The sequence below is a fragment of the Branchiostoma floridae genome, chromosome 7 (genome assembly GCF_000003815.2).
Source record: "Branchiostoma floridae strain S238N-H82 chromosome 7, Bfl_VNyyK, whole genome shotgun sequence".
NCBI classification, from domain to species: domain Eukaryota; kingdom Metazoa; phylum Chordata; class Leptocardii; order Amphioxiformes; family Branchiostomatidae; genus Branchiostoma; species Branchiostoma floridae.
Genome location: NC_049985.1, coordinates 16909695 through 16924639, shown reverse-complemented (window position 1 = coordinate 16924639; position 14945 = coordinate 16909695). Strand labels below are relative to the sequence as shown.

Below are 14945 nucleotides of genomic sequence, written 5' to 3'. Positions count from 1 at the left end.
CTCTGTATATAATGATATTTGATAATTTTGTATACAATCAATTCTATGTATAATTGTTTCCGAATTGTATATTCATGTCTACTGACTTTTGATGTCTAATGTTTATTGTTTGCTTTTGGTTTCGTATTGTTTTCTATTATCATTTCAGGTTTGGGAGGACAACTTGTAAAGGTGTTGATACACCTGTTTTGTCCTCCCTTCCACTTGTTTTTGCATGTGGTGAATTCAAATAAAGAAATAAAGAAATAAAGAAATTCAGGTGTTCCACACGCTTGGCCTCGTATGTCTCATGTAGGCTGGGAAACACACGTCAATACATTCAAACTATCATTCAGGTGTTCCACACGCTTGGCCTCGTATGTCTCATGTAGGCTGGGAAACACACGTCAATACATTCAAACTATCATTCAGGTGTTCCACACGCTTAGCCTCGTATGTCTCATGTAGGCTGGGAAACACACGTCAATACATTCAAACTCAAATACTTCATCTTTCCCTTCCAAAAATTCTACCAAAAAAAACAACAGGCAAAGTTCAATACTTCTTGGCCTTGCATGTCTCATGTAGGCTGGGAAACACACGCCAATACATTCAAACTCTTATCGTTCCCTTCCAAAACTTCTACCAAAAGCCTGGCAAAGTACATGTATGTCACTCTTAGCATTCCGAAAATACAACATTCATTTCATCATTCTCTGACTATTCAGGGTTGTCACCAGCATGAAATTTTTTTCTATCCGACTCAATGTTTGGGAACCTATGTTGTATATTTTCGTTCATAAACGTGGCATGCTGAGCGAAGTTATTCATCAATTTTATGTCAAGTTTGAGCAGAAGCAAATTTCAGTCCCAAGATAGAGGGACTAGATTGGTCCTGCTAATAATAAGAGGGGGTCAACTCTAGTTAGTTCCTATACATATATATATGCTGTAAAAGCATTCAGTAACTAAGTACTTCTGAGGAGTTATCAACATTATTGTAGAACATGTTCTGAGAAGTCCAGTTATTCAATTAGTTTTCTAACAATCTTTAGACTGTATTGTGTCTCACCTGAATGGCTTGTTATCCGAGTCGTCGTCCACGAATCCCATCTCTTCCAGACGACATCGGCGGAACAGCTCGTAGTGGCGCGTGTGCGTCGTCTCTCGCAGGTCCTCCATGTTGGTTCGCACCAACATCTCTCGCAACTTCACAAAGTCACAGTGATTCTCATTCTCCACTGGAAAAGTGCCACATTTGCAGATGATGATGCAATGCATACATATGATAACTCACTTATCTTTTCACTCTCTAATGCCTATCTTAGCTATTGTCACATTTCCAACCAGGTCCCGGCCGAGCTGTTTTAGGAAACGAAAAATAAAAACATATAGTACCTAGAAATAAACACAAATCATGCTCACGACTCTCCTTTTTACGTTTTTTTTTACAGTTCTAGAGTGCTCGTTAGAACCAGCATTTCAACAATAAGCGGAGAGAGGGTGTTTCAGGTGTTGGAATGCCTAGCATTTGAATGAGCTCTTGATCCCATTCCTTTTATCGCTCAAGTTTATGGACTAATCAGCACCCTCGTCCAAAATTTGGACAATTGCAGGCGTTAGAGATGTCATGGTTCCTAGATGGAATAGCAGAGAAGCGACTGTATATAGTGTATAAAAAAATCTTGTTGGGTTTTAACTACTATCTGGATGGTAGCCGGGCTAGTAATACCTAAGGTATATGGATAGCTGAAACACTCCTGGCCATTGTGTTTTTCATCTCATGTGATATCTCACCTTGTACAGTACCCCATGGGTACACCCTGGCTCTCACCATCTTGTTTCCCACCTTCACTTCATCTGTACTCCCAACAACTGCGAATGGCAAGTGGCCCTGCAATACAACCAGTCATGGTTACAAATGCTCAACCAACCAAAGGTATGCGCAAAGCCATTATACAGTAAATCGTAAAATTTTTGCGGTTATCTTACTTCTGCATTTTTCAGTGACAATTGACCTCTCAACCGAACATTCATAACATTAAGAATTTGTATTTCCATTCCTTTACTACTGTACTTCAAAATTGTTTCAGCTAAAATAAAATGCCTCAAAATACCCCACAAAATGACATGAATCAATTTACAGTACATCACTACACGTGTACTGTGATTTGTCCTCCACAATGCTATAACTTTAGGTCATACACTGTTCCAGGCAGAGGCATTACAGAGAAGGTTTAGAGAATGAAATCTTATACGAGTGAAAGTTTAATGACTTGTAAATCTAGAGTAAGACTCACATTCATGGTAGCGTTGAGTTCAGCCACTGTCTCGTCATCTGTAGGGAACTGGTAGATCTGGACTCCATTGCTCACTAACTCACTCATGATCTGGAGACAGCAACAACAATTACACACTTCCATCTTGTAGTCAAAAACAGGAACCAGGTAATCAACAATACTTGATCTGATCTGAAAGATTTGATTGTAAGTCAACATTGAAGATGATCACTGAAGTTTGACTTTGTTAAGTGCAAAGAAGCAGAAATCATGTGTCTAGCATTTGTTCCAAAATACTGGTTCATCCTTCATTAAAGATTAAAGGGTCTCCATGATTACATTGAGGCAGTACAGTGGTAGAAGTAGTAGTACAGTGTGGCTTCACTACTACTCGTGCTTTGGCAAAGCAGTTTGGGTCTTTCCTACTCTGAATAAGTGTTTTGGGTTCTTTTATGTAAAAAGATTTTAATAGTTAAGGTCTAACAACTAAACCTCCCTCATACGAATGTAGAAATACAGTGTACTTGTATAAATCAAATACCTTGATCTTGAACTTGTGCAGCTCATTCTTGGATATCGTGTCTGCCTTTGCTATGATGGGGATGATGTTCACCTACAGGGAAAAATTCAAAACATCTTCAAAATACAGGTTTAAAAGCTTTTTAATTTCTTAACATGCAGAAATTGCTCAAAGAGAACAATCCGATGACAGGATTTAAAGCATCTAATAGTATATGATAATTCATAATCCACAGAAACTACAAAGATCTCTTCAGTGTCTGTGAGACATTAATTGAATATTTCTATTAGCCACACCTAGGCAAACATTGTTGTATTATGATCTGTATAATCAAAAGTGGTCTCTAGGGTACTTACCTTTGAGTCAAGTTTCTTCATTGTTACCAAGTCCAAGGATTTTAATCTGCAAGCATATGACAGTCATCAGTTCTTTACAATTGTAACCAGTTACAAGAACCTGTAACCATCAAAAACGTTATCTACATTGTATGTTACAAGTTTCTTATTCAGCATATATTAGGTTCCAAATCTGACTCAGGGCTTGAAATACTTTTTTCTGCATACCTGCACTGGTGCAGGTAACATGTAAAATTACATGCACTAGACAAATTTCACCTGCACCACTCTGAATTTAGGAAGAATGGATCATACTAAAATTGTTCAGGAACCATTGTTATTAGCATTGCTTTTTCTTTTATACTTTATAGATGATAACAGTCAATGCAGCTACTAACATTCCATATACACCTACATCATAGGACATTTCTGTATAAAACCCAGTATATGGACCAGTGCAGGTTAGGTGCAGGTAGACACCAGAAATACCTGCACAGGTCCAAATTTACCTGCACTAACCTGCATATGCAGGTGGTATTTCGAGCCTTGTGACTAGACATCCATGTTTTACTCAATACAATCTGCCCCCAGCAAACCCCTGTATGAGTGTTACACTTACGAGTGCCCAGTGGGTGTGATGAAGTAGAGACAGGCGTGTACACGTGTGTCGTGGTACATGTGCAGTCCTCGCTTGATCTTCAACTCCTCCTGGAGGTAGTTCTCAAACTGTTGGTCTATGTACTCTACTATGGGCTTGTAACTGTGGACGGAAAGGGAAGAACATTACGTGAGAATCTACTACATGTACATGTACATACAACAACTAGAGGTAGCGGTACATTGTATATTTTGGGGCTTACGGGTCCAAGTAAATTTCAAGAACAAAGTAGAATTTATAGTGAAGAACAAGGGCACTTTAATAACACTTTTTCAACATTGTCTTACTTTTAGTCACCAAACTTATTCCACCAGCCCTAAAGATGGGTTGAAAATTTTTCCAAATTAAGAATGACACCTGTGAACAGATTGACGACGGGTTATAGCCAGCGTCCATCCTTTGATGGAATTTTGCTGCTGGGGACAGACAAAAATTTTGCCCATTCCATTCTCTGTGTCGAACAAAAATCAGCATATACACTGATATTAATTGAACCAAGCTTTGTCTACCAGCAAAATTTGCCTCTCAAAATAAAGGAAATAGCATTTCAGAGGTTCTAGATTTCAAAGTTTTCCCAGACCCCCCTAGGATCATTGTGCCTTCAACAGGATTCCCATTCAAAATCCAGGGAACAAAAAAATATTTCATGCTGGCTAGAACACTGGAATGATGTATTGTACATATATCTTATCCTTCAATTAATACCTGTCTTCCTTGTTGATCTGGTCTCCAAAGCCGACAGTGTACACAATGTTCAGTTTCAGTCTCACGTTGCTTTCTTGAATCTCTGTGTTTGAAGACAACATTCAAATCATGAAGAAATACCAAAACATTTACCCGCCCTGATTTAACTACCTAGTATATGTCAAGAACCTCTAGTAACTGGACTGCCACTCAACACAACTACAGACTGATCACAAAGTACAGGGGAGTTAATTATGCAAAACTGTTCAAATGTAAATCATAGTCTAACAAAGGGTTTGACATTGTAACTTAGTAGTGACAAGGTAGGATTTTTGTACACACTTGTATAGTCTTCAACAGATGAAGATACAATGTATCTACATGTACTCTCTTATGAAAACAGATTCTTTCTGGTGTCAATCAAGGTGTCAATTGTTTTTGCTGGTGCTTTCTTATTCCTAGCAGAAAAGGTTTATGGAAAAGACAGGGCTGTCTACCTTGGCTGGCTATCACATCAGACTATTCAGATACCCCCATTCATAGCCCCAATTCTTTTTTTTTCACTCGCACACACTACTTTGGGGCGAGCTTAATGGTATTCAAGTAGGGTAACAAGGCTAGATGGAAAACGTTCTGCATTTTTTTTAAATGTTGCCTTTTTAGTTCTCCCTGTAACAGCCAGTGTAGTCAGTCTGGTAGAGACTAGTAGTAGTACATGTGTAGAGCAAAGCAAGAAAAGGAAAACGTCGCAACGTAAAGTAGACAGAGAAGGAGCCCTCAGTCCCTGAAGGCAACACGTACCTCTGCGGAACATTAAAAAGGAGGCGCCCTGAGCTATGGCAAGCATGAGTGTGCAGAAGGAGAGAAGAGTCACTGACACATGCAGTTTACAGATTGGTGCATTCTAAACTGTAGGTCACACAGTTTCACTACTAATGTCTCAGTCTTAATATGCTGTGTTAGATATAGAAAGGAGAAAGGACAAAAGGCTCCATCCCTGAGGAGTTACCAAAAAAGGAAAATTGGAAGTGATGGACAACAGGACTTAAATCATTGTGGAAATTGTACGAACAATGTACAAAGTAGCAAGATAAAAAGGATTTTGAAGACTTTGAAGAGACCTCTCGTGATATTTGAGAAAAATGCAACTTGAACTTGTAAACAAGTGCTGTGACAAAAAAAAACTTCATATCTCCAGGAAGTCTTGTCTAATAATAAGATTTTCAAAATTTTCAACTGACTGTGAGAAACAACAGAACTCTTATGGTCTTGGAAAAACATATTTTAATTGGCTAAATGCTTTCTCTAAATATAGGGGTTTGCCCAAATATGTTTTCCAAATCTGAATAAATATGTGTTTTAAGACAAAAAAACTGCAAATTTGGCCATTTCTTTAAGAAAGTGAAGGATTAACATGGATATGGGCCAATGACACTGAGGCAAGTTTATAATCATATATGATGAGAAAAAGTAGCAATAGTGAAAGGAAAAGAGCAGTAACTGTTGTATACATACATAAAGGTAGGCTGACAAAAACAATGCCACAGTATCTTCAATTTTCCTTTCATCATGGTCAACATTGACAAACAATATAACATAAACCTCTGAGAAGTATTTACATGTACAAGCTAACAGTCAAAGCAATTACTATAATTATAACAACCCCCCATCCTTACCATAAGTTTTAGACTTGAGGTGCACCCCTGGTACATCATGGGCAGCTGGCTCATCTGAAATAGCAGCAGAAATGTATAACATAAGAAACGTTAATAGAAATACTTTGGCAACATCTACAAAAGTTATGCTTTATAAAATCATTACTATACGAAACATGATATCACCTAATGTACCACACTGAAGTGCAGTAATGCATATTTGGTTCCTGCCAGCTAAGCTGCTTGTATTCAAAACCATTCAGTTTATCAAATGACCACGTATTAATAGACACAACAAAGGAAACTATAGTTACAATCATTCTATTTAACTATTAATTAGTTTGGCAGTTCAGGGCACAGTAACTTACTGACAAAGATAACCATTCCATGAAAGAGTTTTAGTTGACCAACCTTCAAACTGGGTGTTGAACAAAGTGTCCATCAATGTGGACTTCCCAACTCCTGTTTCACCTGTACAAAATATCAAAAATCAATAGTAACTTGAACCAAGAGAAAGGAAATACTGTTTCATTTCTCTAAAGAAAGCTAAACAGCATGACAGTCATAAAATGACAATCAAGTAAAAGTACAAATGTACTAGATGAACAGTATTGACAATGGTATGCAGTATTTGCTAATCAATTCTGAAGTTATTCCTGAATTTTACTGTCTTTAAAGTCAAAACCTTGAACTACATGTCTAACAGGTGACTCTTTACCAGCCTACTAAGTAAAAGCTTCCATGGGTCAGTTCCAGTGGGTAAAAGTAACTAAAACTCCATTACCCTCTCACTATGGGTCCTTCAAGGAACCAAGACACCTTGACCTCCAACGTTAATGAGCTTTACCTGTTTTCAATTACATGTACAAGCTGTAGAATTCCCAGGCAATTGTAGCTTGGATTGAAGGGAACTGAACATGCAATGGGATATTTTCAATATTGTACCACCTATAAGTTTAAGCAAAGACCACCTGGCCAATGTGACCAATTCTTTTCTTTTTGGTGGTCTCTTAGATAACTTTCCTCATTGACCCTTGCATTACAAATCCTGTCTATAGCAGACCTTATGTTCAGGGCAAGTGAAAGTACTGATCGGGCAAGTGCATGTCCTACCCAATCCAGCAAGTAAGATTTTGCCATTGATTGAGATTTTGATATATCTTGTTACTTTTCACAGTTATGACATCAAGCAATGGTCAACACAGAAAAATAGAGGCAATAATAAGAATTCCATTGCTGGAAGTGAAAATGCATATAAAGTGGCATTTGAATTTTGGACAAGTAAAAAATTGGTTTGGGCAAGTACATATTTCAAGTGCTTGCCCGATAGGAGTGAATTTTGAAAACTTGTCCAACCCTGTATAGTTACCACCTGTCACCTGTCCACATACTACTGTAAATGCATTTAAGTTTGCAGGGATTTAATTTTGCGGTAGCAGGAAAAAGGACTTTCGCGGTAGCACCATGCACAGTAGCATCTTACTGCTATGGAAAAATTTTAGTGGTGGTTTTAAATTCGAGGTGAAGTGGCCACCGCGAACATTAAACCACCGCAAAAGTTTCTGCTTTTACAGTATGACATAGACCAGGTTTTCTCAGTCCCCCGAGTGGTTTTCTTAGGCAGTTTTGATTGTATTGAAGGATTGCCTACTTACCCACACACAGTATGTTGAAACAGAAGCCCCCAGACACGGACTTGTTCACCAGCTGGTCAGGTAAACTGTCAAACCCCACGTGACCCTTCAGCTCCAGTGAGCGAGCATCGGCCCCCTGGGGACACAAAACGTGCAAAAATTGGTAAAATGTACAAAAAATGTACAAAATGTGGTAAAACCACATTGGAGTGTTCTTTTTATAAACACCACTAAATCAATGGAAAATACAAAAACACAAGTTGGAATTTGAGCTGTAATAATCTGAAACAAATGATATGAAAATGTTTCGAAAATAGTGTTATAAACATAGATGTTTTCTGTTGCAATACACTGACTTCATATTGCTGGTTCCTTTTTACAAGTGTAAGCATAGCTAAAGTGCTAGGACAGTTGGCGGAATAAAACTAAATACACCTGTTTTGTATAACTTCTGTGATAGAATTTGTAGAAGACCTTTTTACTACCAGATCTGTGCACACCTTAAAGTTTTTCCACTACGTGATGTCCTTAGCCCTTTGACTACAACACAAGTAGGGTGACTGTGTTGTTGAAAGTTAAAATGATTAGCAAAATCTAATGGCAAGATAGTCAAAATTGCAGACGTCATCCATATGACCGATTGAATGTAAAGTGTATATATACATATACACGTAGTTAGTAGTATTACTTGTAGTCTACTTAAGTTTATATTAGAGTTTTAATTCCTTTGCATATAAAAACATCAACAAAAATAAAAGAAAAATAAAATTGTTAAACCAATTATAAGATTGATCTCCATAAAAAAAAATAAACACCAAGGTCGCATAAGAGGCACATCCCTCCACCAAGCTGTATCATTAGTCTGGTCTAAAACTACAAAGCTGATTGGTTAATATCCAGAGTGATGTGACTCAGACACCCGTATCGGCCAATCAGGTTGTCTGATCTAACCTGCTCAGCATCCAAAATGTCAAAGTCGTCCATATCAAACTGACGACCACCATCTGCACCTGGGCTCTGAAAAAAACATTGACGCATTACAGATCACCTCTTCTTGATTTTATAACGCTCCTGACAGCTGTCAATCATATCATTACCCTTCAGATTTATGTAGTGTAGCTGAATGAGTAACGCTAGTTCACCTTTATCCGTTAACCTATATCTGTTGCTTTTAAAAACAGCGTATTTGGGGATATCACGTTGACAGACGTTAGTTCCAAATTCCCATATTTTCAGGATATTGCAGTTTAAACTACCACCCTTCAACTTGATGTGCCTAAATACCCTGTTCTTAAAAAGCAACGGATATAGGTTATCCAATGGGTAAGGGCAGCCTTGTCAAAACAAGGCGGCAGGCGGCGATTTTAGCCGCCTACTTACATTTTTCCAGCCGGCTACTTTGGGGTAGAATTTCAAAAAATAAAAGTTTAAGTCCAGTGCTTCCCGTTACAAAATCCCCCAGCAATTTGTTTTGATAAACCTCTGGCAGTTTTCTGATAGTTGGCCCCCGGTTAGGAGTCATAGCGGGGAACCTATGCCGAATTTTTTTGAAATTCAGGATTTTTTTGTCAATTCAAAATTTAAAGATAACAATAAAAGTTACCCAAAATACACCCCCAAACCATATTTAGGGGTCTAAATTTAAAAATTTTCCCAGGGGGAGGCCCCCCAGACCCCCCCTACAGGATGGGGGGGACACCTCCCTCCTGTACCTACCCCCCCTCGCCACTTTGTGGCTCGCCGCAAGCCGCTACGCGCCTTGCCTGCTACTTTCATATATTAGCCCCCTTCTCTTAAAAGTTTGTGACAAGGCTGGTAAGGGTGACCTAGCATTACATATATGGTTCAGGTCAACAATAAGAAATAAATAGAAGTATGGTAGGTCTTGGTGAGGGCAAGCTAGATTTGGGGTACTGATGATTGTATGAAGATTTATAGAATTAAAATCTACAAAATAAACCGATTACTCTGTGGATGATGCTTGTATTATATCCATTTGTAAACCAAACATCTGTAGTACTGTAAGGGTTTAAATGACAATTGTATAAGATGACAGTTAACTATGTAATCTATCACAGTTTATGTTCAAAAGCTTTCAAGCTGGAAACTTGCCACTAAATACATTCTTGGTTTCTGTCCCAGAAAACGTCCCACCAGACTAGCAGGACATGAATGAAACTGTTTGATAAAACACACAACACCACATGTACAACATGTGGCCAGATTTCACTTGACCAGACCAATTTCTCCTTACGAAAAACGTAACATTTTCAATAACCGCAATTATATCAGTGAATAGCTGTACCGAGATACATTTATATATACCAAAATACCAACGCAAGTAACTAAGCATCCTTCTAGAATAAAAAGACAAATAGATACATGTACATTTTTATCACTCTTGTAAAAAAATTACAAATACCTGACGAAGAGTCATTGTGCCTTACAGTCAAGCCGTAATCTTTTGCAGTAAATAAGACAGTATTATGCACACATCTACCCTACTCTGTATAAAACTATGAAATCCAAAAGTGCAAAACCATAACTTTTGTGTAAACATTTGCAACTTTACAAATCAACTGACATCATTTCTTCTTCTGGTTTCTCACAAAACATTTTGATTGTAATTTTCGCTATGGATTCAGATGCAGTGAAACAAGATACACAGAGATTTTCAAACACAACAAACTCCACGCATGTTTACAAAATGTCCCTATTGACTTCCGTTATATCACATATAGGAGGGCGCTGTTGTGGCTATGTCTAGAAAAAAGCAACACAGGCAGTATGTGTTTAATGGCTAGAGAGTTATACAATTGGTAAAAGCAGGCAGTGACCACCTGTCCAACAGCAGGGTATTGCACATGTCTCGTTTTTTTTCAAACCCACAAACAAGTACCACAGAAATAGTGGCTAGTTAACAAAATTCTTCTTTAAACTTTGTTGTCATTGATGCATCAAAACTGAATCTTAAAGGACTTGTGGAGAACTGAATTTATTCAAATATTTAAATGAAATCCTTGAAAGGATACTACACAGTACGGTACCTATATATCTTCTTAAGCCCTCTATACATATTTAGCATTGTAATATTGGACCATGCTAGGGACACCTAGGCTACATAGGTACATATGGCCACCACTTCGTACCCCCTATACTTGTAGTAAGTTGTAGAAAATGAACACCCTACACTGGAATGACAGGGCTCAACAGCTGTTACAGTGTACCTTCATCTATATCAATCAGAAAATGACTGGACATTTCCAGTTCAACAGGCAGATAGCAATGGTGTCCATTTGACTGCAGCAGGTATGAAATTTATCTCAATAACTTTTGACTTCTTGACATACAAACAAGATGTTATAGTAGGACAAAGAACCAATGTATTATAGATACTAGAAATGACAAATGTACAGTATGATTATTGTTTGATGCAAAAAACAACTTGTTGTCATCATTACCAACATCATCAAAATATTGTTAATGCACCATTGACAGTTCTACCTTTGACCGACTTAAGTTAAGTATCACATTGGACAAGTATGACATTTCCACTGTGCTAGTTACATTTTCCAGGCAAGGTACTCTCTTTAAGCTAATCAAGTCAATTAACCAATAATCTAAGTGATGTATAATGAGTCAACTGTGGAGCACTTGACGGGTAAATTGTGACAGGGAAACTGACACCACAAAGAAAGTGTGGTTAACAAAGCGTACCAGACGGAATCACTCCAACAGGGGGGCTTCTTTCTCTACTGTGCCGCCCTGTCAGAGGGGGCGGAATGATTAACTGGGGGGATTAACTTAAAGACAGCTACCAGGGACTTGAGTTTGGAACCCCCTGACGACTTAATCCCCCATTGATGAGAAGCATCTTCCAAACGGGATTCCGTGCAACATCGAAGCTACTAAATCAAAAACGGATGAAAAAATTTTCAGCTCTGATGAACAGTGAACACACTTTGGGAAAATATGGTCAAGAATGCAGACAACGTCACCGTCCTTGACTAAGATGAACGCAGGAGTAAACCAACTTAACGTCGGCCTGTCTCCGGTGCGTAAACCTTGTCCTTCACGTTCTAGAAAGTTGTGGCTGAGTAAATATCGCCCTAGATCCCGTCCTACTAAATCCTAACACTTGTAGCGCTTGTAACTTTCTAATCGGGGGATTAGCGGTGGACGATAGGGCTTAGCGTGCCTGTTTGAAGTCGGCATAAAAGCTGACATCATACGATAAATCACGTACGCCAAGTGGCAATGTAGTGACCATATGCCTAGTAGAAGTGACAGTAAAATGTCTAATGAAATAATGACTTCAAAAGTCAGACTGCACACGTATGAAGAATGCTTGAGCGTCACATCCTCTACGCCGAACTTCCCACCAAGAGCGACAAATTTTCCCGCACGACAAGTCTGTATGACGGTACCAAAACACGAGGATAATCCCCCGTCAACAAGGCGGACAGCGAAGGAAAATGAAGCGGACGTTACCAGTGACAGGAGGTGCGTCATGTCGAGCTGGGAGAGGACTTGCCACCTCTGGCCGTAGACAGGCATACTACACAGTCAAGGGGACGGACTGACAGCCTGCTTAGACGGAGCTGACCTTCAACAACTGACACTGGCGGTAAATTAGGGGGAGATAAAGGCTTTTATGTGGACGGGAGGGGGGCAAAATGGGCGAGGTACACATGGCAGGGGGGGTCAAAAAGGGCGGGAATTCTTTAATGGAGGATTACAACTAGTATAGCCTATAGGGGTGCCTCAAGAATAACGCGGAAAGGTTCAAAAGTTTGGGTTGTGGTTGAAAACTTTTGGTAGTCCAATATTGCAAGGCTGACCAAGTCGAGAAATAAGGCTATACAGTATACTTTATTATGATGAAAAGAAACTCACAGGTATGTTTTAGCTCACATGTCTAGCGGAAGTGGTACTTCAAATTCCCTTTGTAAACAAATATGAAGGCTACACAGGAAGCTATGTTGGGGGTCTAAAAATTTGTCCTTGAAAAAAGGTTTTGAATTTGAAACGCTTGAATGGGCAGCTAGGTCAGTGGAAATGGAAGTATAAGAATTGACAGCTGACCAGACCTCTGAGGGTATAAAATTTAAAAACACATTGGCATAAGAAAATAAAGACCAGTGCTGCTATCTTATCTCTCTCTTATGAGTTCTGACTTGGACAAACAGCCAAATCAATGCATTTTCTTGGTTGCTTGCTTGAAGAAGTAGGAAATGGATGAAGAATTTTTTTTTTTTTCATTTCTAATTCTATTTCTAATGTTTTATGAGAAGAGGGCCTCAAACCAATTGAGGCCAGTAAAAGAACACAAGCACTAGTAGTAGTACATCTAGTTTGGAACAACACCGAAAGATGCATGAAATAAATTTCAAATAAGTTAATTGATGCAAAATTACCTGAGGAAAAGTGAGAAAAACACAACAAATTTGAATTCAGCCAGTTTAAAGTGTCCAAGATCGGTAGAAAAAGGGTTGTCTTTCATTTGAGTGTTCTTATTCTACATTTCAAACCCAAAGATCTGTCTTTGACCCTGAGTATCTGGTGCATATTTCAATCTAGGAAATACCATAGTGTGATTCTGTGAAACCAAGAAAAGACTCCACAGTATATTTGCATCCCTGCCATGTGTGGCTGTTAGCCTACATCTGTGCACATCACCATGTGCACCCACAGATAAGCCAAGTTCACACACAGGAAGTGTTGATACAGGCCAGGCTACCACACATGCATCTCCTCGCAAAGCTCTATAACTCAACTTCAAAGGGCAACCGTAAGCACCAAGGATTGAACCAAACAGAGCATTTTCACCTGAATAGACAACGTAATATGAGTATGAAATCATGTCAACCAACTATACCATGACCAGGAATGCCGAGTTTGAAAATCGTCTACCAAATATGCGATAATTGGGTTTCTGCATCATACGCGGCAGCGGATAATGATTTCAGGATTTTAACGAGGCTAATCCGAGGTGAAAACTTAAGACTCTCATGATAAGAAGAACTGTCTTAAGGGCTAAAGTTATCGTTAATTACTGGTAAGAAGAGACAAGAGCTACAGTGCAAGGACCCATATAATTGCAGGGGTGGGGACTGGCTTTACAGGGTTTTTTTCTCCTGAGACAGATTGGTGAATATATTCTTGTGAAAACATCATCTATCAAGCTTCTTGTACCAGGTATAAATTTCTCTGACAATGGGAAGTACAAACGAGTTGCAGCTGTCAATTGTCAAGGAACAAGGAGGGGAAAAGATCTAAAAAGTGAGAAGAAAAGATACAAATACCAAGTATTACTACTGTATAACATACAAAATTCACTTTTACTACAAATAAAAAAAAAAAGAAATTGAATACTTTGTAAGGATTTCTTCCTGTTGGAGGGAAAAACATCTGAGATGAGAAGAAAAGACTACAAGTACCAAGTGAATATCATACAAAATCCACTTTCACTTTCAATAAAAAAAATTGCTAACTTTGTTGTAAGACTTTTTGTCTATTTTCATGCCACATAGTTTTACCCCCTTATTTTTTTCTTCAGTTCAACCAGGAATTTTTTTTCTTTACTTAAATTACAGCAATAGTACACAATACAGTATTGTACAGAGGCAGGAATGACTTTTTTTCTTACAGTTGAACAAAAAAAATGTTTAGTTGCCTTCTCGAAGAATAAAACCCTTGGAATTGAAAGTTTTGAAGAAAAACAGGATATGTTCCATGTCTTTTAACTTTCGTCCTGAACACTTCCCAGACCATCACCTCTGTGCTCCCTTCCTTGGGGGCCTGAGCCAATGAAATTTACTTTGGGAGCTGTGTTGAATTTTCACTAATCCCCCCTGAAAGCGATACCACAGGGAGGTTTGAGTTTGATAATCCAGGAGGAAAGTTGCTGGCAGGACCTATAACCTTGTTGGGAAACTGGAGACTGTGGGCTCAAACACCTACCATATTTAACAGTAGGCTTATTTGACTGAACTTTTTGGAACATACCACAAATTAGAGGGAACTTTTATCTAACCCAAATAAGATGTTAAAATCAGATTTTATTACATTTCTTTTATTCCCCAAGTTATGATAATTACAAACACATGATCACTTGGAATGAGCTTATAACAAAGTATACAAAATAACTATGGATTGCTCCTCCCCACAAACTAATGACACATGGTACCTTCCAACTATT

General features: G+C 38.5%; 1 protein-coding gene across 7 annotated transcripts in view; it reads right to left on the bottom strand.

Moving 5' to 3' along the window:
- LOC118419597 (septin-11-like) overlaps nucleotides 1–14945 on the bottom strand; it is a 32655-nt gene that overhangs the window by 10429 nt on the left and 7281 nt on the right. For 5 of the 7 annotated variants that reach the window (XM_035826048.1, XM_035826050.1, XM_035826051.1 and 2 more), the window contains exons 2-12: nucleotides 8696–8761; nucleotides 7766–7880; nucleotides 6522–6581; nucleotides 6132–6185; nucleotides 4477–4558; nucleotides 3733–3873; nucleotides 3135–3180; nucleotides 2800–2871; nucleotides 2280–2369; nucleotides 1777–1873; nucleotides 1052–1220 (exon numbers count right to left, since the gene is read on the bottom strand). In XM_035826048.1, the coding sequence (XP_035681941.1) occupies nucleotides 1052–1220; nucleotides 1777–1873; nucleotides 2280–2369; nucleotides 2800–2871; nucleotides 3135–3180; nucleotides 3733–3873; nucleotides 4477–4558; nucleotides 6132–6185; nucleotides 6522–6581; nucleotides 7766–7880; nucleotides 8696–8761 (992 nt within the window). Of the gene's footprint in view, nucleotides 1–262; nucleotides 373–1051; nucleotides 1221–1776; nucleotides 1874–2279; nucleotides 2370–2799; nucleotides 2872–3134; nucleotides 3181–3732; nucleotides 3874–4476; nucleotides 4559–6131; nucleotides 6186–6521; nucleotides 6582–7765; nucleotides 7881–8695; nucleotides 8762–14945 lie in introns of those variants that run through there. The other 2 variants (XM_035826054.1, XM_035826049.1) reach the window with 2 other exon arrangements.